Source organism: Convolutriloba macropyga, chromosome 2 (assembly GCF_964194025.1).
Source record: "Convolutriloba macropyga chromosome 2, txConMacr16.3, whole genome shotgun sequence".
Classification (NCBI taxonomy): Eukaryota; Metazoa; Xenacoelomorpha; order Acoela; family Convolutidae; genus Convolutriloba; species Convolutriloba macropyga.
In genome coordinates this window covers 63369239-63394108 of record NC_134469.1, presented here as the reverse complement: position 1 = coordinate 63394108, position 24870 = coordinate 63369239, and the positions used below count along the sequence as shown (strand labels likewise).

Sequence of the window (24870 nt, the reverse complement as noted above, 5' to 3'; positions counted from 1 at the left end):
TCGAGCCACTTAAAGGTAGATGCATTGTATTAAATTGTTGGTTTTTGAGAGGGTTTCTGTTCACATCCGACAATCAGACTTTTCCCAATGTTTTTCTTGATTTCTGAGACTTCTTTTAATTAGTCGAAAATTATTGGAGCAGAGCTCGGGAACTAATACTTTTTACATACGTTTGCCAAGCTTATTGGAATAAAAACATTAGTTTTTAATAGCCGTCCGAATCTGCTCAGCCGTCTATTTTTTGCACTGCTATTTTTTTACAATCCATCGTACTTAGGTTGTTTTTGTGTGCTGTCTTTTTGATCTGTTCTCATTTTTTTCTTCACGTCAACGAGAAGTCAACTTAGAGTGGTGATAGTAGTCACCCTGAAGTAGTAAAGGGTGAAAATAAGGAGATCGGAAGCCTGATTTTTTTCAAATTAACTTCAAAGAGTTGTGAAATGTTGTTGTTTGATCAATTTTTCATTTTCTCAGAGATATTTTCTCTCGGGCGTAAATTTGACTACTCTTCTCAGTGTTTATCTCTTGAGTCCTATTAAATGACCTATATGTGTTCCAATTGCGCCTATTTTCAACTGTTTGAGTTCATCGATCGGCAGCTATAGCTTTTTAGGACCGTGTACTTTTTGTAGTAATAAAATATTAGTGAATACTATATTTTTGACTCTTTTCTTAATGTAACTCATGTTCTATCATTTAATATCACTAATGATTAAAATTGTTGGTTTCTAATCAAACATAAAAACATAGTTAGAGGAGATAGAAGAACATTTAATCTCGTATGTCCATAGCTGAAAGATTTCATGACTTTGCCACTGTTTTCCATAATTTTCAGTGTTTTTCTTTTTATTTTGATGAACTTTCTTGTCTTATCATTTAATCGCTTTAAGGAAAGGCATCTCTGGTCTTATCATTTAATCTCATGGCTTCATAATAGAGATTGAGTTGATCGATTTGTTTTTTTAGTTATTTTTTTAAGGTATTGATTTATTTGACTTCGATACTAAATGTTGTTTTGTCGATTTTTTGCGAAGTTTTTTTGTCACTCTGTTGTCTCATCTCGTCGTTTCATTTATTAAAGGTCCCAACAGTTGCTAAGGATAATCGATCTCATCTAGTTAATTGTTTTAGTTTGTAGCTATTGCTTTCTATGAATAATATGATATTCGTTTTCAAAAATATTAGTAAGTTTTTGAGCAGTGCTTCTACTTTTGTACTTTTTGCTGTATCATAACTCTTTCTCAATATTGACCGGTGTCCTCGATTGTATTTTTTGTTGTCTTCTTTAGTTTTATTTGTGACAGGTTTTATTAGTGGCGAATGCGGAAAAATGCAACTGATTAAGTGCTTGTTCATATGAATCAATTTTTTAAATGACTTTTCTTTTAAAAAATAAATTAGCATAAAATAAATTAGCATTTTTGTTTTCTTATGTTCTTGCCCACTTCAAAAAAATCAGTACTCTTTGGACTTGTAGCGCGGCGTGATTTGGGCCAAGTTATCTGCTTCAAATTTTGTCTCATTTTTTAATTGACTGAGATATCGTTTTTTGTCGGAATTTTTCTATTGAATTTGTATCATGCTTTCATTTGTGGTTGTGCTGTCCCTTTTTCAGCCATTAGAACTGCTAAAGGATATTTCACGACTTCCAAGGTTTTATCACATGCTGTGTTGAAGATTCTGGAATTGGATTGTGTTTATTTTAATTTAACCGCACTGATTTTCAGAGTTCTGATTTCCAATTCTTTTCCCCTCTTTTTTGCTTCGATTCTCAATAATTAATATATTTTGTTCACCTTTTTAGAATGAGAACTCAATACATGTGGTTCTTAAGGCACGAGATCTTGGAAAACGAAAGTCCCCAACTGTTTCTAGATTTTTTGTTTATTTTTCCGCATACAGGGTCGTAGGTATTATACCATTGGCAGTACATTAGATACTTAAACGACGGGGTTAATTGCGGGACCACACATATAAGTTAAGAGTTCAACCCCTAGTTCTACTATTCGTATTTAGTTGAGTATTAAAGAAAATTAAATGAAAATATGAAGTAGTAAGTTATGTTAAAAAGCATTAAATATGAACCGAGCATGAAGGGATGGAATTGTTAAGTCAATAAGATTGAGATATCACTAGTTAGCACAGGTTGATTTATTCTAAGGTAAACTGTAATTTAGATAGAGTTGAAGAGGTTGTAAGTTTAACTTGCCTTAAATTGCAATTGCGCTAAGTTAATATTTTATTACTTAGAGAGTTCTCAATTAAGAACTAGTCACAAAATATTCTAGTCACACAGTTAAAATCTATCCCAAGTAATTCGAGATTGAAGCAAGGGAAAAGTACGGGAGTATGATTCAGCTCTGATGTTATCGGGGACCAAAAAGTGCTGGTGGTTGAGCGTGCAAGCTCCTTTTATACTTGCGGATACGTGTCTCGCTATTATCTTATTGGATAGAGATAACAGTGTCGACAGAGTTATCAAGGCTAAGTTGGTATTCTCGAAGTGAGGTGATATAATCACGTCATGATTTTCTTAATTCGAGTTAGTGATTTTAAAATAGTAGTTTATTCAAATCTACTTAGCAATTTGTTCATGTTAAATTGGACTTTGTCCAAATCAAGTTTGTGCTTCACGAACTATAACGTAATTGTCAAAATAGCACTAAGATTATCAAACAATGTTACTGAGTGTAGCACTTTTCTGTACAGTATTTCGCCTGTTTTAGGTTGAGATAGCTATAAAAATGTTAATTGTCAAGTCATTAGTTAATTCATTTCTTGGGACTTCTATATGTCCTGCTATATTTTTTACAATTCGCTATATTTTTACAATGCGAAGTTTTTGGATTGTATTGGCGTGTTGTCTTTGCCATATGTTTTCACGCATTTTTCTCATGACTTTTAACTTTCAAGACGGGATAAACAGGTAACGCTCGGCGGGCTTTAGTTTAATAGAGGGCTCTCATATAAATACGTCTAAAATCAAGGTGAGGTCTTTTTTGCCCGTTTTGTTTCAATTTCTTAAACAGCTCTCAATTAACGAGTGCAAGTGATAAATGCAGTTCCATAACTGTTTTTGAGGTGATTGTTTTGGCAATGCAAACTTAATTAAAAAAAATAGTTTTTGCAATTTTGTTCACGTTTTTTTAAATATTGGTCATTTTTGAGTTTTTACAGATTCAGTTATAACCTCCTCTACGGTTTATTAATAGGGTACCGTATAGTGTCATTGCAGTGGTTTTCAACATTTTAATATGAAGAATTGTAGTAATTGACTTCTCTTGGCTAGTTTCTTTTTTTGCTTGTTCTGCTCAACATACGTTTGAACAGCTTTTGCTTAACAAAGCAATCTAAAATGAACGGTGTTATTTAAAACCGTAATCAGAAACGGAAACAGGATATACCCATGCAGCCCAATTTTAGAAGCCCACTACTAAAATTTAGTCGTTTCAAGTCTTAGCTACCACCTCTATTTCTTGTTGGTGTTGATACTTCACCCTGTAGTAAAGGGTGAAAATTATGAGGTCTGAGGCCTGATTTTATTCAAATTACCTTTAAACTGATGTGAGATATTGGTGTTTGAACAATTTTTTGTTTTCTCAGAGTAATTTTTCAAGTTTTATTGCTCTTTTCAGTGTTTTTCTCTTGAGTGCTAATAAAATGACCTATGTGTTTCAATTACGCCTATTTTCAATTGTTCGAATTGATCGATGGGGAGCTAAAGCTTTTTATGAGCGTTCACTTTTTGTAGTAATAAGTTATTAGTGAATACTTGATTTTTGAATCTTTTCTCAAATGTTACTCATGTTCGATCAAAAACGTATTCTTGTTTTGTCACTGCCTAACTGCTCGATATTTTTGAAATAAATGCTCTTGAACGAATTTTGGAGCAATTATTGTTAACGTGTGTCTTATGAAAAATTTCTGCTGGACTGTTGTTTGTTCTAGAACATTCTCTCGGTTTCACTTCTTAGGAGCTTTTTAACGCTTGACTCTTGAGTTTCGTGTGACCCAAATTGCTCTTCAGAAATTAAGTCTATTGCTAAAACAAAAGCTATTGTAAGAAGCTATTACAAGCCCTGATACCGGAGTGATTAATACTGAAGTATATTACGCCGTGTCATGGGTTCGAAAGCAATGATTCTTAAGTTTTTCCCAGTTCCGAGTTTTCAAATTTGTTTTGTTTAATTGCTCTCCTACGAAATGTGAAGGAATTAGTGTAGTCATATCGTACAACTCGAAGAGAAGTAATGGCATTCTACATTTTTTAATAGCTTGAGCTTATCGGTTCCCGACTTGAACTTCGCTGCTGGAATTATTTATAGTACTGTTTTTGAGGTGATTGTTTTGGCAATGCAAACTTAATTACAAAAAATAGTTTTTGCAATTTTGTTCACGTTTTTTTAAATATTGGTCATTTTTGAGTTTTTACAGATTCAGTTATAACCTCCTCTACGGTTTATTAATAGGGTACCGTATAGTGTCATTGCAGTGGTTTTCAACATTTTAATATGAAGAATTGTAGTAATTGACTTCTCTTGGCTAGTTTCTTTTTTCGCTTGTTCTGCTCAACATACGTTTGAACAGCTTTTGCTTAACAAAGCAATCTAAAATGAAAGGTGTTATTTAAAACGGTAATCAGAAACGGAAACAGGATATACCCATGCAGCCCAATTTTAGAAGCCCACTACTAAAATTTAGTCGTTTCAAGTCTTAGCTACCACCTCTATTTCTTGTTGGTGTTGATACTTCACCCTGTAGTAAAGGGTGAAAATTATGAGGTCTGAGGCCCGATTTTTTTCAAATTACCTTTAAACTGATGTGAGATATTGGTGTTTGAACAATTTTTTGTTTTCTCAGAGTAATTTTTCAAGTTTGATTGCTCTTTTCAGTGTTTTTCTCTTGAGTGCTAATAAAATGACCTATGTGTTTCAATTACGCCTATTTTCAATTGTTCGAATTGATCGATGGGGAGCTAAAGCTTTTTATGAGCGTGTACTTTTTGTAGTAATAAGTTATTAGTGAATACTTGATTTTTGAATCTTTTCTCAAATGTTACTCATGTTCGATCAAAAACGTATTCTTGTTTTGTCACTGCCTAACTGCTCGATATTTTTGAAATAAATGCTCTTGAACGAATTTTGGAGCAATTATTGTTAACGTGTGTCTTATGAAAAATTTCTGCCTGACTGTTGTTTGTTCTAGAACATTCTTTCGGTTTCACTTCTTAAGAGCTTTTTAACGCTTGACTCTTGAGTTTTGTGTGACCCAAATTGCTCTTCAGAAATTAAGTCTATTGCTAAAACAAAAGCTATTGTAAGAAGCTATTACAAGCCCTGATACCGGAGTGATTAATACTGAAGTATATTACGCCGTGTCATGGGTTCGAAAGCAATGATTCTTAAGTTTTTCCCAGTTCCGAGTTTTCAAATTTGTTTTGTTTAATTGCTCTCCTACGAAATGTGAAGGAATTAGTGTAGTCATATCGTACAACTCGAAGAGAAGTAATGGCCTTTACATTTTTTAATAGCTTGAGCTTATCGGTTCCTGACTTGAACTTCGCTGCTGGAATTATTTATAGTACGCTAAGTTTTGATCCTATCTACAGTAGTTAGTTTCCTCTGGTACGGCCCACCTAAATCCTATCACTCCATCTACCCGTCAATCTAATAACACCCCTAGAAGAGCTGCAAGTAGTTACATCATTCAATCTGTAAACCGTTTAATTTGTAGCTGATCTTTCCTAATTTCGGAAGCTGAAAATTCCCACCTTTTCCCTGTTTGATGGGCTGGAATGAAACACCACCCCGACTTGAACGAGCATTTTGCTCCTAATTTGTTCGGGTTCTTCAAATTATTAAATTATTTATCAACCGTGTTGCTTGAAACCAGAAGTTTAGTTGGGTGCAATTCACTGATCCATCAAAAATCATCGGTTAGCAACATATTCAAATTACGATTGTTGGGGTGGCAGCAATATTATTGAATTCGAAAAAATATTTAAATGTTATGCGTTCCTTAACTTTAGCTTAACTTCACTTGAGACTCGTGTAAACTACGTAAATGAATCGGAATACACTAGTCAGGATTTCACAGAATTCGCTGTTGAATATAGAATGCGCTCTAGCATATGTGCTTGCTAGGATATTCGGAGTTTTTCTTGTTAGGCTGTAAGTTTCTCAGCTTGTAATTTATGCGTGTGTGTCAGAAAGAGAGCAGGTTGCCTTTATATAACCTCCCACAGTAGCCATTACATAGGTGTATGTCATTTTAACGTCATTGAATTAGTTAGCCATTTATTTTCTGTTCCCGACAATCGAGCTCATAGCTGTGGGGCCCAGGAGTATTATTCCCACGTTTAGCCTTTCCTTATATTGCAAAGTAATTTTCCCAACCGTTTCCCATGCCTTCCCAGGACTGTTTGTGTGCGTGCTGTGTGTATTAAAATAGGCGCTACTGCTGGAATATTAAAACATGTATGGAAAGCAGTCGCTATTTGTATGTTGCGTTGCTTTTTACTTTACTCCTTTCCCCGTCGCTGCCTGTGTTGTTTACGTGTACCTATCTGTGTGTGCATGTACGTGACTGTGTTCCTTATGCGGTGTGCGTATGTGAATTATTGTTAGATCCCAGCTCTGCTCTGCTCCGCTCCGCTTTTTGGTTGGTTCCTCGTGGAATAATAGACTCTGTGCTTACTAACAGGCAGTCTGATAAATGTGTGCTATTGTTCAAGAAATATTGCAGTTCATTGTTATCTGGCTTTGCTTTTAATTCGCTCTGAATGCTAATTTGGTCCTCTCTTCTCACTTCTCCAATACCAGTTAGTATTTTTTATATATTTAACACGTTCTACTCAAGTGTTATTGGCCTACAGTCATTAGTTTTTTTTTGTTCAAGCTTGTTTGCCCTGTTTAAAAGCGACCTCATTTTAATGCTCTTTTTAAATCTGATTTGAATCATGGACTGTGATTTTCATGTTTAATGTCTTTTCAGCTGTCTAGAAACGTTGCTCTGACCCTCAGCACTAGATGATGACACAACACAATTTCTTATAGTGCTGCTCTCGAGCGAAACTACGACTTAATATTTATCCTGCCTATCATCTACTTAATTTGATTATTCAGTGACAAATAAAAACAGGGAAAAATTATCCTTAGAAAACGGCAGTGTAACGTGCAATACTACAATTAGGCGAACGGTTTAAGGAGTCATTGGAATAATTTATCTCGATTGAGGGGAGAAAGTTTGCAAGCCAGCGTTAGCAAATTGAAGAGCGGCAGCGTTCCAAATAACCCTTGTATTCGCTATTTGGCGCTATGAATCAGCATCTAATAGCTGCGCCATTACCAGTTCCGCCTCCACCCCCGCCCCCGAATGTTGTGGCAACAGATCGAGACTCGCGAAATTCTTCTGGTGATGCTAATGCAGCATCTGACTTAACTGGTCTCAACATAACAGCTGCTCAAAATGTGAACAGAATCAAGTCGGAGTTCGGGCACGCCTCAGATATGAGCTCACCTAGAGCTCCTGTTGAGTTGTTGAGTAATGGTGGTGGCGGTAATGCTCTCCAGTCCTCTAATGGGAAAGGGGACTCCACTGTAAGTGGTGCTGCTATCATTGACGGAATCGGAATCACACCATCGGAACTCATCAAAGAAGTGAGAATTTTATACTGAGAAAGCTTTTAAATCGCAAATATACATGTAGCTATCTCTAGGCTTATAAGTATAAAAATATAGCTCAAGTGGATTCTCATTGCCCTATAGGAATTTTTAATAATATAACCCAATAGTCCTTAGGCTGTTGCGAATATTCCACTGGGTTATTTTCAATCCCTAAATGAAAAAATGTATCGGTTAACTGTGTAAAATTTTGAAGACAAAACGAACTTGTAAATTGCTCTCAAACGAAATTTGTAGCAATTATACTAGTCCTGTAGTTTTTATGCATTTTTTCGCTTTACCGATTTTTCTTCGTCTGACCAATTTGACCTTTTGTCCTCAAAAACGGGATAAACAGGTAGCCCCGAGAGGGCATTAAGTTCTCTTGGAGCATTTCATCTCACTAGTCTCCATGTATGCGATTCACAGAAATTGTTTTGGATACGTATAATCATGGTGTGAGGGGCGGTTCTTAGAGTTCGACCCCTCCCCCCCCCCCCCCACACACACACACACACACACACACACACACATATACACACATACCGTTGCTCCCATCAGTAGCCCCCCCCCGCTGCGCTCACCTCAAGCCCCTTCAATTAAGCTAAAGCTAGCCTAACTAAACGGTAGCTAGCACGAAGCCAACCACTCGCCGTTCGTTTGAGTGCAATCGGCCTGACGTTGGTGATTATGTTTAATAGCCGCTGTCATCTCAGCAGGCTATTATTGAGCTCCTATTTTTTGCAATTCAAATTTTGAATCGTATTGGGCGCTGTCTTAAGATGTGATGCACACATTTCACCAAATTGAAGAGATGTTTTTGGTCACGCCGAAGCAGGAAATGGAGCAAAAAGGTGAGTGGTTTTGCGGCGTGAATTTCACTCTAATTATAAAGTACAGTGAGAAAAAGATATTTGACAAAATTCGCTTTTTTAAGCATGGTTTTTGTTCAGGTGCGGCAATTTTATTGTACTTTGACTAATTGCTCTTGAACGAAGTTTATAGCAATTAATGTAAATGTGTTGGTCTTATTTATGCAAATTTTTTGCTTGACCATTTTGTGTTTTTCTGCTAGAACATTCTTTGACATCTCAAGTGACTGTCACGCTTTCGTTCTTCATTTTCGAGTAATCTCTGTTGCTTTCACTCCGAAGTAAAGCTTGTTGCTAAAATAAAATTGGTTGCAGCATAACAAGAAGGGCCTGATAGCCGAGTGGGCTGTGCTTCTGATCAGGAAGCGGGATGTTAATGATTCGAATCCCGGCGTGGTTAACTTTTTTGCACCCTTAAAAAAAGTTTTTCAAGGCTACAGCCCCTGAATTACATTGTCCTGCCTGTCGTTCAAGAGCAATTCTTCCGGCATTAGTAGATTTATTGCTTTAAATTGCTCTTAAACGAAGTTTGTAGCAATTATATTAGTCCTGTCGGTGATTTTTAATGCGATTTTTCGCTTGACCGATTTGGCCGTCTGACCCTAATGACATTCCGTCCTCAAAAGTGGGATAAACAGGTAGCACCCAGTGGGCATTAAGTTGGAGCCTTTGAACTCAAAAGTTTCCAAGTATGCCATTCACAGAAACTGTTTTGGAGACTTATACTTATGGTGTGAAGAGCGATTCTTAGAGGTTGAAGAACTCCCCTCCCACCATTGTTGCCCCACCTCCCCCACTGCCCCGCCGCTGTTGCCTGCCACCCCACTGTTGCCCCCATCAGCCCCTCGGTGAACCCCCACCCCATGGCTACTAACGAAGCCAACCGCTCGCCGGTCGTTTGAGAACAATTCGCCTGACGCTAGTCGGTTATGTTTGTTGTTTTTTTCGAATTTTATCGGCTTTTTCCTCAATTGTTTTCCCAATCTATTTATAGTCCATTTTTTGTCTAGTTTTTTTAATCAATGAGAATTCTTTAGATTACTGTTGGACTTGTTCTGCTATGTTTTTTTTTACTTCTTTGAATAAATATTTGTTTCGCTTTATCTCATTTTATGCCGCTTTTTCGGCATTTTTCGTGAAATCTTTTTAAATTCTCTAGACTAGTTTCTTCTCTCAGATGCTTGCTGAGATCTCTAAATATGCGATTTACCGAAACTGTTTATGAGACATATATTTATGGTGTGAAGGGCAGTTCTCGGATTTTGAGCTTCCTTCTGACCCCACGCCCCTTCCGTAAAGGTGAAACTAGCCTCACTAAACGGCAGCTGCTGACAAAGCCAATAGCTCGCCCCTTGTTTGAGAGCAATTCGCCCGACGTTATTAGAGTATTTAATTTCGAATAGCGTAAGCTATTTAGCAGATTATTTTTCCCAACCATTTTTTTCGAAACAAGACTATTCCATTTCTATTTTTTGCTAGAATTTTGCAATCTTTGTGTCTATTAGAAGAAAAACGAAATATGTCGTTTATGAAATACAAGGTCATTTACTAGAGAAGAAGGTCAGCACAGCAATAACATTGTTGAAAATTTTAGAGCACAATCTATATAGTCCAAGTTTGAATTCAGAATCAACATTGTCTTGTAATTTAGATATTAGTGCGTCTAAGGCATTTCTTGGTCGTGGGAAGGTAAACATCAACAATTGACTTGTCCATAATTTGCTCATAGTCTGACTTCGTTTTTAGTTTTGTTTTCTTGTCATTTTGATAAATTTGGAGAATACCGGATGGTCGGTATTATCAAAACTGATTTTGAATATAGTGATTGCACCCTTAAAAAAAATTTATCAAGGCTACAGCCCCTGAATTACATTGTCCTGCCTGTCGTTCAAGAGCAATTCTTCCAACATTAGTAGATTTATGGCTTTTAATTGCTCTTAAACGAAGTTTGTAGCAATTATATTAGTCCTGTCGGTCTTTTTTTTATGCGATTTTTCGCTTGACCGCTTTTTCGTCTGACGCTTTTGACGCATTCGTCCTCAAAAATGGGATAAACAGGTAGCGCCCAGTGGGCATTAAGTGCTCCTAGAGCCTTTCAGCTCTGTTTCAGCTCAAACTGTTTCGGAGACTTATACTTATGGTGTGAAGGGCAGTTCTTAGAGGTTGAAGACACCCCCCCCACTGTTGACCCCCCTCCTATTGCCCCACCCACCCCCCCCCCACCGCAGTGATGCCCCCAATCAACCGCCAGTGACCCCCAACCCCCCCCCCTACCGTGGCTAGCTAATGACGAACAACCGCTTGCTAAAAACGCAAATTTTTACTATTTTGCCATTTTTTTCAAGCTTTTTTGAAAATTTTTGATATTTTTTGATTTTTATCAGCCGTAGGTGTCAAAGAACCTCCTCTAGGGTTCGATAATAGGTTACTGCATTGTTTCTAGTTGTAATAGAATGGTTTCAATATTTTAATATCATGAATTTTAGCAGTTTTTTGACAAAACGTGGAATTTTTCAATTTATTTGACATTTTTTCTCCTTATTAGGTCTTTCCAGACCCAGGGTCCAGGAAACATCCTTAAGGGTTCGATAATAAGTTACTGACAAATTTTTAATGGCAATGGAATAGTTCTTCAACTTTTTAATGTTACAAATTTTAGCAATTTTTTAGCTTTTTTCAATTTTTTTTGAAATTTGTTGTAGTTTTTTAGAATTTATCAGCCTCAAGAGCCAAGGAATCTCCTCTAGGGTTTGAAAATAGGTTACTGAATACTTTCTAGATTAAATGGAATGTCTTGCAAGATTTTAACGTCACGCCTCAAGGGTCAGAAAACCTCCGTTAGGGTTTGATAATAAGTTACTGGAAAATTTTTGTTGGCCATGGATTAATTTTCAACTTTTTAATATCTCAAGTTTTGGCAATTTTTTTAAACAAAGCTTGCAATTCTTTGTCTTTTTTAGGTTTCTCTGGCCTCAAGAGACTCGGAATTTCCTCTAGAGTTTGATAATATTTTATTGCGTAGTTCATAGATGTAATGGAATGTTCTTCAAGATTTTAATATCAGTAATTTATAATTTAATTTTTATTTTAATTTATTAATCCTGTTTGTCCTTTGTGCAATTTTTCGCGTGGCTGATTTTTTGTGTGAACCATTTGAACCTTTCGTCTTCAGAAATGGGATAAAGAGGTAGTGCCCTGAGGTCACTAAAGCGTGGCTAGGTGTTGACGAAGCCAACCGCTCGCAGGTCGTTTGAGAGCAATTCGCCCGACGTTAGTCGGTTATGTTTTAAGATGTGTTACACATTTTCCAATGACTTTGATCTTTCAAAACGGGATAAACATGTACAGCCCGGCGGGCTTTAATTTTCATTAGAGGCCCAAAGTGGGCTTTAGTAGTCCTTCAAGTACTTAGAGTGGTGCATCTGCTGGGATGGCCTTAATTTAAGGTTAAAAGGTCATTTTAGGAGCTTTCGGACTCAAAATGGTGCAATTTTTCGTAATGTTTGTAATTTTTTGAATTTTTTGTTTGATTAATCTTAGGTCGAAGTTTTTAAAAGTTGATGACGGACTTTTGTGAGACACAATTAGTTGCTACGACCATTTTATGAGCTATATGTTTTTGTATTACAAACACAAACACTCAAAGTTATCCTAATTTTTGCAATTTTTTTCAAGTTTTTTGACACCTTTTGTTGTTTTTTGAGTTCTTCCAGCTTTAGGGGCTAGGGAATCTCCTTTGAGATTTGATAATAGAGCACTGCATAGTTTCTAGTAATAATGGGTTGGTTTTTAAATATCTCGAATTTTAGCCTTTTTTTGCTGCAATTAAAATCTGCAATTTTTTTAAGGTTTTTCTAAAATTTTTGTCAATTTTTGATATTTGTTTTTTCTCAAGTGTCAGAAAACCTATTCCAAGATCTGATTGAAAAGTTTTTTCTTGTTTGCTAGTTTCAATGGATTTGTTTTCAACAATTTAACCTTACGATTTTTAGAATTTTTTCGATAAAATTTGCACTTCAAGTTTTTTCAAAACATTTGTCTTTCATTCAGTTATTCTTGCCTCAGTAGCCAGTTAACTTCATCCAGGGTTTGATAGTGTGTTATGAAATAGTTGCTAGGGATACTTGAATGGTTTTCAACATTGAACGAATTTCTTTTAAAATTTGAAATTTTTTCTAAAAATTATTGCCTGTCGATCTTTGAGCCAATGAATTTTTAATGGCTTGAAATTTGGTGAAGCCTCTAGAGACACTAGAGGGAAATTTGAGATAGCCTCTAGAGAGACATAGAAATGATTGTGAAGAAATTAATATCACAATTTTCAGCAACGTTTCATAAAAATTTTGCAGTTGAATTCATTTTTTAAATTTTTTTTCAAGGGCTACTGAATTTTTTCAGGTCATGCAGATGTAATACTTGATTGATTTCATAAACCAAAATTGGTCTTCAACGAATTATTGAAATAGTTCTATTTAAAATGATCTCTTTTTGCCTAAGGGATAAAAGCTGAAAAGTTTTAGCAATGAGTATATTTTTGTTTAGTTTGTTTGATTGTTTGTTTCTCATTTTTTGTGATTTTTGGTGTTTTGGCTGGTATTGTCAATTGATCTGCTGGTCAGGTAAAGTACTTCTAAGTTTTTCAATCAATTCTTTCAATTGTATTTCAGGATTTGTCCTGCTATGTTTTTTATTCCGTCGTCAAGATTTTTTACAACCATATGAGGTCACAACCACTTCAAATCTGCTTTTTGTTTAGTCGTTCATAAATTTCCAACTGATGTGCGTGTGTGACGTCATTTTTCGATCTTAGTGGAGCGAGTTTTTTGTTCATTTGCGTAATTTAATTTTTGGTCACACGTGACTTACCTCACTCTTCAAAAATGACTTCCTGACTTTGAAATTGACTTTTTTTTACTTTATTTCAAAGAGATAAGGTAAAGTGTATGTTTGTCAATCTAAATGATCTAAATGAAGGTTGTTTGAGGGCAGCTAACAGAAGCGCCAATATGTTAAACAGATTCTTAATCAAAATTTAACATCTCAGCCTTCAGTGAAAAGACCAATTTTTTTGTCTTGTCTTTTTTTGTTTTTTTTTGAGACTGCAGATCTACGAAACGATTGCGGCTATTTCCTGGCAATCTGCCAGCTATGTTTTGAAATGCGCGCGTCCCGAAATTTGCTCTGTTGCTAAATAAACTGATTTGGAGAGCCATCGTACATAGCCTGTGTAGCATAGTGGTTAATTTCGGCAACTCTCATCCAACCCTCATCGCTAGCCCATGTTTGAGTCTGAAGTTTATTGTTTATATGAACTTCTTGAGCTGAAAGCGCTTTTCAATATACCAATAAATGCAATCTTTTTGAAATTTTTTGCACATTTATTGTTTCTTCAAGTCGGTGATATCTGTCTCGTTTTGTTTTTCAGCAAAAAAGTTTCAAACAAGGCTAAGTCTCTACTTTCCCGCCGCTTTGGTTGTCTGAGTTTCGTTTTCAAGTAAGTTGGGATTTTTTTCGAAAGTCTTTCATTATGAAAGTAAGTACTTTGTCTGTTGTCACATAAAAACCAGGTTTTCTTTCAATTATTTCATCTCATTCTAACTACTCTAGATTTTAGACTGCTGCGATGATGTAAACTGAGCGGAGTTATTTTGCGGTGCGCTTACTTTTTGGAATCCGAGAATTACATTGTATTGGTGCTCTGCCTTTGTTTTGTAAGATGTTTTCACACCTTTGAGCTTTCAAATCAGGATAAACGGGTTAAGATTGGGCATCAAATTTCATTAGAGGCCTTTAGCCGCATTTAGTAGTCCGTCAAGTGCTTACAGTAGTGAAGCTACTGGGAAGTTCTCAATTTGAAGTTAAAAGGTCATTTTTAGGAGTTTTTAAACCCAAAATGTTGCATCTTTCGCGATTTTTTGCCGCCTTTCAAATCTTGTGTCGGACCAGTCTGAAATTGCGGTTTGTGAAAGTTGTCGAAGGAGTTATGCAAGATATGATTCCTTTTTATGACCATTTTGTGAGCTATATGTTTTGGTACTCCAAACATAACCACGCAAATTTATACTAATTTTTTCAATTTTTTTGAAAACATTTGTCATTTTTTTGTTTTCCCAGACCCGTTGGACAAGGAATTGCCTTTAGGGTTTGATAATATGTTACTGCCTGGTTTCTAGTGGTAATGGAATGCTTTTCAACATTTTAATGCCGTGAATATTAGCAAATTTTCGTAAATTGGAGTTCTTCTGATTTTTTTCGAAGTTTGTCATTTTTTGCATTTTTTGTGACGAAGTTAGAATTTTTTTTTCAAATGCTTTAAAGCTTATGTTGCGACTTTATCGAGCTTTGTGGGCCAGTGAAAACATAATGTTGATGACTTGTCCTGCTATGTTTTTTGTTTCGTCGTCTGACTTTTTTGCATTTGTTCACACAGCAAAGCTGAAAAAGTCAAATTTTCTGAATGACTTCCTCTCACTAGCTGCTATTGCGCACGTGACGTTATTTCTCGCTCACTCTAGTAAAAAACCATTTGCGTGATTAGTTTTTGAGGATAAGTGGCCTATCGCACTCAATAAAATGACTTTCACACTTTAAGTTTTGAGTGTAGTTTGAATAGTTTAAGGTCAAAGGGTCTCATATATGTAATAAAGGTCCCTAATGGAAAAGCTTCTGCGGAATGATTTTTCAGGATTTATCTTTTTTGCTAAATAAATTTTGAGCGGCGGCGATAACTTCTTCCAACTTGCATCTGTATCTGTTTCTATTTCTATTATACAGCACGCAAGTCGTTCGCATCTATCCGGGCTATCAGCCGGCTACGGCTATTTTAGTTAAAAAGTATTTTATTTCGTTGTTGAAATCTTTTTTGTGAAGTTAACTCAAGGGTTTGGAAAATGAAGTTCTATCCAGGACTTTTAAAAAATTTGTTTCAGACAGAAATCTGTTGCCTCTGAGTTGAAAAGAAAAATTCGTCCCATTGTTTTTTAATCAATTCTGTTTGACACAGAATGCTCGGCACTCTGCTGCTGTGTCCTAGTCTATGTTAAACAAAGTGACCGCGACCTAGCAAAAATTGTTTTATGTATCAGTGTTTGCGACAAGGCCCGAAAATGTAGCTCAGTTAATAATCATTAACTTCAAACATTCTCTATGTTCCGTCTTAATGATTCAAATATTTTTTTTCCTGAAAGTTGTGCCACAAAAGTAAAAATCTGTCATTCTTTCAAGTGTTATCTGGTTGACGGTAATTCGGCTGAAATTTGATGAAAATTTGTTCCTGTTTGAAATTCCTTTCAAAAGTATTGGGTTCTGAAAGATATGATTTAATTTCTCTGAGATTCTCTCGGATATTTACAAGTTCTCCGAAGCTGCTGATAGGGAATAAATTCTTACGTTGAGGTTGATATTGGTAGTCTGGAACCCTTTTGGTCCCTCAAATTTCTGCCCCTTCATCCTGCCCAATAATACTCACCTTCCGTAGCCTAAGCTAGCTATGCCAAAGCTAGGTCCATAACAGCTGTTCGAAATGTTTGCATATTCTACATCAGCTCTCATTTTTAGAGTAACATTCTTTTTAAAAAGTTTGTCTGCTATTAGCGTCATTTCAAACTGGTGTTTTAATATCCCTATCAGGACAGAGAATCTCAGATTTTTCTTGAAGCTATATTTTCTCGTTTCCTATTGGTTTTTAATAGCCCTCAAGCGAATTTTTCAGCAATTGGTCTTGCCGTCTTTTTATGTGATATTTCTTTTTCTGAAAATTTTTTCAAATCTTGAATGTTCATTTAGGTCAAAAACTTTTATTCTAATCAAGGAATAATCATGAAAAATTGCCCTGTCAAAAAACTTTTTGTTTTTTGTAGTTGTTTTTTTGCTCGTTTTCTTTGTTTTTCTCTGTTTGGCGTATCATGTTAGGCTATCAATAGTAATATTTTAATGAATTTCCTGTTTCCATTATAATAAAAGAATCCTTTTTTATGGAAGCTGTTAATAATAAAGCTTTGAAAGCTGTGAAACGCCCAGTTTAGCTTCTTAAAAAAATATTTATCCACTGCTTCAATATTTATTTGATTTTTTGGAAAAAACAGCAGCAACTCATCAACTATGATCTTGATCTATTGAGATCTGTAGTTTTGTAGATCTGTAGATCGGTAGTTTTTGTTTGACGACTGGTAAAATCAGAAAGTGTTTTGACAGTCGGAGGATGGATACAATCGTTCAACGACTAATATAGATTCTCAATCTGCGGAAGCTAAAGTTACAGCTGCAACAGGGCTATCACGCACATCGGGGTCTTTTGCAGGAACAACCCGACAACTGGGGTAGTTATAGGAGGTCACATGCCAGCCAATAAGAAAAGATAAGATAAATGTAGCTCAGTTATTAATCATTGTCTTCAGACATTCGTGATGTTCCGTCCTATTAAAAAATCATATTTTTTCTTTTGAAATTTGCGCCACAAATGTAAAAATTTTTCATTCTTGTCAGTGTTTTTGGGTTTCGGCTGAAATTTGATGAAAAATATTTTCTGTGGTTTGAAATTCCTTTCAAAAGTATTGGGTTCTGAAAGATATGATTTAATTTCTGTGATATTCTCTCGGATGTTTACATGTCTCTAAAGTTTTGGTTCTCCGAAACTGCTGGAAAGGAATAAATTTTTACCGTTGAGGATATTGGTAGTTTGAACCCTTTTGGCTCCCCTCGAATTTCTGCCCCTTCATCCTGCTCAATAATACTCACCTTCCGTAGTCAAGCTAGGTCCATAACAGATGTTTGAGGTGTTTGCGTATTCTACGTCAGTTCTCGTTTTCAGAGAAATGTTCTCTTTAAAAAGCTTGTCTCCTATTAGCATCATTTCAAAGTGTTTTTTATTATCCTATCAGGACAGAGAATCTCAGATTTTTATTGAAGCTATATATTTTTTTCGTTTTCGAAGGGTTTTTAATAGCCCTCAAGCGATCAGCAATTAGTCCTGCCGTCTTTTTATGCAATTTTGCTCTTTATGAAAAATGGTTTTTAAGTCCTCCAGGAAAATTACCCTTTCAAAAGAACGTTTGTTTTTAGTTCAGTTTTTTTGCTCATTCTCTTTTTTTCCTGTGTGTGGCGTATCTTGTTAGACTATCAACGGTGATATTTTAGTGAATTTCCTATTTTCATCATAATAAAAGAGTCTATATAATGAAAGCTGTTTATAATAAAGCTTTGAAAGCTGTGAAACAAGCAGTTTGGTTTTTTTAAAAAAAATATTTACAAACTGCTTCATTATTTAGTTAGTGTTTACAGGAAAAGCAACGGCAACTCATCAGTTTAGCTCTTTATCTATTAAGATCTGTGCTTTACGACATGCAATCGTGTTTAGCAACTTTTTTGGCAATCTGCCGGCTGTGCTCAAAGATAGTTAAGGAGTGGTAGTTTTTGTTTGACGACTGGTAAAATCAGAAAGTGTTTTGACAGTCGGAGGATGGATACAATCGTTCAACGGCTAATGTAGATTCTCAATCTGCGGAGGCAGCAGTTGCAGCTGCAACAGGTCTATCACGCACATCGGGGTCTTTTGCAGGAACAACCCGACAACTGGGGTAGTTATAGGAGGTCACATGCCAGCCAATAAGAAAAGATAAGATAAATGTAGCTCAGTTATTAATCATTGTCTTCAGACATTCGCGATGTTCCGTCCTATTAAAAAATCATATTTTTTCTTTTGAAATTTGCGCCACAAATGTAAAAATTTTTCATTCTTGTCAGTGTTTTTGGGTTTCGGCTGAAATTTGATGAAAAATATTTTCTGTGGTTTGAAATTCCTTTCAAAAGTATTGGGTTCTGAAAGATATGATTTAATTTCTGTGATATTCTCTCGGATGTTTACATGTCTCTAAAGTTTTGGTTCTCCGAAACTGCTGGAAAGGAAAAAATTTTTACCGTTGAGGATATTGGTAGTTTGAACCCTTTTGGCTCCCCTCGAATTTCTGCCCCTTCATCCTGCTCAATAATACTCACCTTCCGTAGTCAAGCTAGGTCCATAACAGCTGTTTGAGGTGTTTGCGTATTCTACGTCAGTTCTCGTTTTCAGAGAAATGTTCTCTTTAAAAAGCTTGTCTCCTATTAGCGTAATTTCAAAGTGTTTTTTTATTATCCTATCAGGACAGAGAATCTCAGATTTTTATTGAAGCTATATATTTTTTTCGTTTTCGAAGGGTTTTTAATAGCCCTCAAGCGATCAGCAATTAGTCCTGCCGTCTTTTTATGCAATTTTGCTCTTTATGAAAAATGGTTTTTAAGTCCTCCAGGAAAATTACCGTCAAAAAAACGTCTGTTTTAAGTTCAGTTTTTTTGCTCATTCTCTTTTTTTCCTGTGTGTGGCGTATCTTGTTAGACTATCAACAGTGATATTTTAGTGAATTTCCTATTTTCATCATAATAAAAGTCTATATAATGAAAGCTGTTTATAATAAAGCTTTGAAAGCTGTGAAACAAGCAGTTTGGTTTTTTAAAAAAAATATTTACAAACTGCTTCATTATTTAGTTAGTTTTTACAGGAAAAGCAACGGCAACTCATCAGTTTAGCTCTTTATCTATTAAGATCTGTGCTTTACGACATGCAATCGTGTTTAGCAACTTTTTTGGCAATCTGCCGGCTGTGCTCAAAGATAGTTAAAGAGTGGTAGTTTTTGTTTGACAACTGGTAAAATCAGAAAGTGTTTTGATAGTCGGAGGATGGATACAATCGTTCAACGGCTAATGTAGATTCTCAATCTGCGGAAGCAGCAATTGCAGCTGCAACAGGTCTATCACGCACATCGGGGTCTTTTGCAGGAACAACCCGACAACTGGGGTAGTTATAGGAGGTCACATGCCAGCCAATAAGAAAAGATAAGATAAATGTAGCTCAGTTATTAATCATTGTCTTCAGACATTCGCGATGTTCCGTCCTATTAAAAAATCATATTTTTTCTTTTGAAATTTGCGCCACAAATGTAAAAATTTTTCATTCTTGTCAGTGTTTTTGGGTTTCGGCTGAAATTTGATGAAAAATATTTTCTGTGGTTTGAAATTCCTTTCAAAAGTATTGGTTTCTGAAAGATATGATTTAATTTCTGTGATATTCTCTCGGATGTTTACATGTCTCTAAAGTTTTGGTTCTCCGAAACTGCTGGAAAGGAAAAAATTTTTACCGTTGAGGATATTGGTAGTTTGAACCCTTTTGGCTCCCCTCGAATTTCTGCCCCTTCATCCTGCTCAATAATACTCACCTTCCGTAATCAAGCTAGGTCCATAACAGCTGTTTGAGGTGTTTGCGTATTCTACGTCAGTTCTCGTTTTCAATGTTCTCTTTAAAAAAGCTTGTCTCCTATTAGCGTCATTTCAAAGTGTTTTTTTTATTATCCTATCAGGACAGAGAATCTCAGATTTTTATTGAAGCTATATATTTTTTTCGTTTTCGAAGGGTTTTTAATAGCCCTCAAGCGATCAGCAATTAGTCCTGCCGTCTTTTTATGCAATTTTGCTCTTTATGAAAAATGGTTTTTAAGTCCTCCAGGAAAATTACCCTTTCAAAAGAACGTTTGTTTTTAGTTCAGTTTTTTTGCTCATTCTCTTTTTTTCCTGTGTGTGGCGTATCTTGTTAGACTATCAACAGTGATATTTTAGTGAATTTCCTATTTTCATCATAATAAAAGAGTCTATATAATGAAAGCTGTCTATAATAAAGCTTTGAAAGCTGTGAAACAAGCAGTTTGGTTTTTTTAAAAATATATTTACAAACTGCTTCATTATTTAGTTATTTTTTACAGGAAAAGCAACGGCAACTCATCAGTTTAGCTCTTTATCTATTAAGATCTGTGCTTTACGACATGCAATCGTGTTTAGCAACTTTTTTGGCAATCTGCCGGCTGTGCTCAAAGATAGTTAAGGAGTGGTAGTTTTTGTTTGACGACTGGTAAAATCAGAAAGTGTTTTGACAGTCGGAGGATGGATACAATCGTTCAACGGCTAATGTAGATTCTCAATCTGCGGAAGCAGCAGTTGCAGCTGCAACAGGTCTATCACACACATCGGGTGTCTATTGTAGCAACAACTCGACAACTGGGGTAGTTATAGGAGGTCACATGCCAGCCAATAGCAATCTCGACCACTCTTCTCTGTCGGCCAATCACAGCTCCAGCAGTTGTCATGCGACAAATCTGTTGCATGATACAGGCAACAAGAGGCTTCACGTGTCCAATATTCCATTCCGATACAGAGACCCCGATTTAAGGGTCATGTTTGAAGTAAGAGTTTTTTTTCTATTTCGAGCACAAAATTTTGCTCATAATTGCTGATGAACTAGTTTCTCACTGTTCATTTGTTCAAAACATAGACTACTATAGTTTGTCCGAAAACTGTTGGATTGAAAGTACATGCAAATTGTTTTCTGCCCACTCTTTCTCGTTACTGATGATTGCTATCGATTTATTATGTTTGTTTTAGAAGTTCGGACCCGTAACAGATATCGAAATCATATTCAACGAAAGAGGGAGCAAGGTAATGTTCTAAGTTATACCATAGTTTGATGATATACCAACAAGAAATCGTTGTTGCCATGCAGATTTTGTGTCCATGAACATCAAAGTGCGGTTAAGCTGTTTAAACATTTGAATTGATTCTTTCAGAAGTTACAGGCTCCGAAATTTTATTCTCGAGGAGACCACCTGGCGCCTTTGAAAGGTAGACAGACATAGACGACAAGAAGCAGAGAAGAACGGCCCAGATGTGATGTGGAGACAGCTGAGGCAGATGCAGTTGGATGGTAAAGATCCTTTAGATTGTGGATGCAACAATTCCCTTTCAATTACTACTACGTCTCACTCGATCTCAGATATCGTGTTTATGATTTACGTTTCCCACCATCCATCTATACATACATACATATACATATAGAGATGCGATGCTTTGTCATGAGTTGTTGGCACACAGTAATTCTTCCACCCTTGGTTATATTGACTTGGATTGCGGTGCTGTGCTGTGCTGTGCTGTGCTGTGCTGTGGTGTAACTTAATGACTACCTGATCGCTACTTTGTTGAGCAAGCAAGCAATACATTAGTGTAGTTGTGTCCTTATGGCTCTAATCAATCAATCAGTCTCCTTATCCATCATACTAGAATTGCACCCTTATGTGATATATACTAGTTATGATTATGATGATAATGCTAATGATGTATCGCCTCTTTCTAGCGATCTCTCTTGCTATCTCTCTCAATTGCTCGCTCCTCTTTTGTCCTTTTGTGGGCTGTAGGGTATGAATGGGGTAATTCACACGCTTCCATTCTCTTCTGTTCTGCCTTGCATCAAACCCTTAGTTTCCACTCCTCTACCGGCTGCTAGGCATTTCTTCAGTTATTGATTAAAAATTATAAATGGCGTGTGATTTACGTTTTATCAGGATGAGAAATTTGGAATCTGCAAATTGAAAAGAATTGGAATGTTGAAGCAAAAAGGGACAGAAAAGATGTGGTAAATAGTGGCCGAATTAAGTTAATTTCTTATTACGTCTTGTGGATTTTTGGATACTTTTTGAAGTAAATACAGTACACACTTTTCGCGGCTTTCGCAAGAATCTAGTTTTTGTGGTAAATTACTTTTTGACGTTTTGCGTTGCCACGTGTATAGCATGCAGCGGTGACATTATCAGCTCTTTCGTATTTCGATCTAATTGTGAATTCATTGGGGGCCTGGGGTGATAGGCAAGTTTTGTTAAATCAGCGAATCTAAGTTCATACGCTATATTTTTAGTTGTTCTAAAATCAACGTTAAACTTATATAGGTCATGTAGTTTTTCGTTACAATGTGATTCAAATGCCCCGATTCAGAACTTTAAAATTTTAAACTCAGTAGCATCCGTCAATTGGGTAATATGAAGGGTAAAGCGAGGCTATGGAGCGCGTAATTCTTAGTGGTCTTGCCTAATTAATTCAACGATTGGATCACAAAATGCGGAAAGAACTCATTTTGGCCGATTAATTTTTACCGCTCAGCAATGAATTCGGTGCTTGTGATTAGGTTTTTCCTCTGCTGTGTGTTTTTATGCCAGTGGTCTAATCACGTATCATTAAATTCAACTAACTCGAACAAATGGTTTCTGATTTCACGCCTTTCTGAACGTTAAATTGCTCTCAAATAAAGATCCTACCAATTTTAGGGTCTCGTGAATTGAACGCAATTTTTTGCTTTTTTTCAGTCTGACAGACTTAATTCTTGCATCCTCAAAAGTGAGATAAACTGGTAAAAGCATTGAGTTGCTGTGCAGTTCTCTGGGAGCTTTACTCGTCTCTAAGTGTACGATCACGTACTCCAAAATTATTGAAAAGAAATAATTTCAGCGTCCTTAACATTAAGTTAGCTTTTAAAAAAGGCAGCCAAGCGCCGGTCGTCTGAGAACAGTTCGTTCGACCTATTAGTTGCTCTCAATCTTTTGATTTACCGTTTTCCGTTTTAGTTCTAGAAGATTCTTTTATGATTCTCCCTAGTTTTTTTGCACCCAAAAATAATTTCTAAGGTACACCCCCTCTTAATAAAATTGCCCCCGCTTGTCATTCGAGAGCAATTCATACGACGTTGGTCGGTTTTTTATGTTTAATTAACAAACCAGACTCAAATTAAAAGCGAATACAATCCAACTTAAAATAAAAACTCTTAATTGCTCTCGAACGAAGCAATTATTGTAAACGTGTCGTTTAAGCAAAATTGTAAGCGTTTAAGCAAAATTTTCCGAATTTAAGCCGGTAACTCATATAAAGACGATTGTAATTGCGGTATCAAAGATGCAACATCTAAATGGTTAAGGTGTCAGACTATTTCTTGGGTTCGAGTTTCTCCCTGTTGGTTAATTTAGCACCCATAAAAAGTTTCAGACTGCAACAACCCTGCGAAACAAATTGACCCGCCTGTCGTTTGAGAGCAGTTTGTCAGACGTGAGTCGGTTTTCGGTTTTCTTGCTTTTGTTCTCTTCTAGCTCATCTAGCTCCCTTAATGAGTATTATCAAACCCTATTACGTTCTCACTAATTTTAACTTAGCGACTGTAGAGATGTTTTCGGTAGTAGGAAGACTCTGATTTGTGTAGCAATTGTACTTCTTTTTGAGAACTAATTGGGAATTTTTGCGCGAATAATTTACTTCAACAATAGTGACAAGGGAATTTTGTCTTGTTTTTATCAGAAGTTTTGTGTCTCATGGGAACGTCAAAAATCAAACAGCTTTATTGTCAACACAATTGCTTAGACCTTATTGTTCAAACGTGTGAATAGTCAATACTTATTGTTCAAAGTGGCAGGTTTGAGGGTAAAAAGTGATATATAGGATTTTGAGATAAGGTGCAACATTTCAAGTAATAATCATTGACTCCTTTAGCACTCACAACGCCTTCTTTCTAGGTGCTCTCCTTTTAAGATTTGAAGTTGAGTTTGGGTGCTTCTCTCAATAATTTTGTTTAAGTGAATTTGGAATAAGAAATGGCGCTCTTGGAAACTAAGCATTTTTTTCACGTGCAGCTTTGGCAAAAAATTAATTTTTGTTTTCATTTTCTTGCCGATTTGGTTCAGTTGGGCTGTAAGATAAGTTTGAATAGTGACAAGTGAATTTTCTCTTGTTTTTATCAGAAGTTTTTTGTCTCATGGGAACTTCAAAAATCAAACAGCTTTATTGTCAACACAATTGCTTAGGCCTTATTGTTCAAAGGTGTGAATAGTCAGTACTTATTGTTCAAAGTGGTAGGTTTGAGGGTAAAAAGTGATATATAGGATTTTGAGATATGGTTGCAAAATTTCAAGTAATAATTATTGACTCCTTCATTAACACTTACTCAGTATTAGTTAATTCCTTATCAATATTTCACTTGGTGTTTAGTATCTTTTTCGTACCATTCGATCGTAGACAGTGACCACAATAAGGGTGGTTTTACTAATGGACGGTCTCCTCAGCTCTCACAACGCCTTCTTTCTAGGTGCTCTCATTTTAAGATTTGAAGATGAGTTAGGGTGCTTCTCTCAATAATTTTGTTTGAGTGAATTTGGAATGAGAAATGCCGCTCTTGGAAACTAAGCATTTTTTCACGTGCACCTTTGTCAAAAAATTAATTTTTTCTTTTTCTTGCCGATTTGGTTCCGTTGGGCTGTAAGATAAGTTTGAATAGTGATAAGTGAATTTTGTCTTGTTTTTATCAGAAGATTTTTGTCTCATGGGAACTTCAAAAATCAAACAGCTTTATTGTCAACACAATTGCTTAGACCTTATTGTTCAAACGTGTGAATAGTCAATACTTTTGTTCAAAGTGGTAGGTTTGAGGGTAAAAAGTGATTTATAGGATT

At 35.9% G+C, this 24870-nt stretch overlaps 1 protein-coding gene across 3 annotated transcripts in view; it reads left to right on the top strand.

Moving 5' to 3' along the window:
* Positions 1-24870, top strand: part of LOC142334592 (uncharacterized) — an 80541-nt gene that overhangs the window by 18821 nt on the left and 36850 nt on the right. For 2 of the 3 annotated variants that reach the window (XM_075382750.1, XM_075382748.1), the window contains exons 2-4: positions 6994-7658; positions 20491-20796; positions 20996-21049. In XM_075382750.1, coding sequence (XP_075238865.1) covers positions 7317-7658; positions 20491-20796; positions 20996-21049 — 702 coding nt within the window. In that variant the 5' untranslated portion in view covers positions 6994-7316. Of the gene's footprint in view, positions 1-6514; positions 6821-6993; positions 7659-20490; positions 20797-20995; positions 21050-24870 lie in introns of those variants that run through there. The other variant, XM_075382749.1, reaches the window with a different exon arrangement.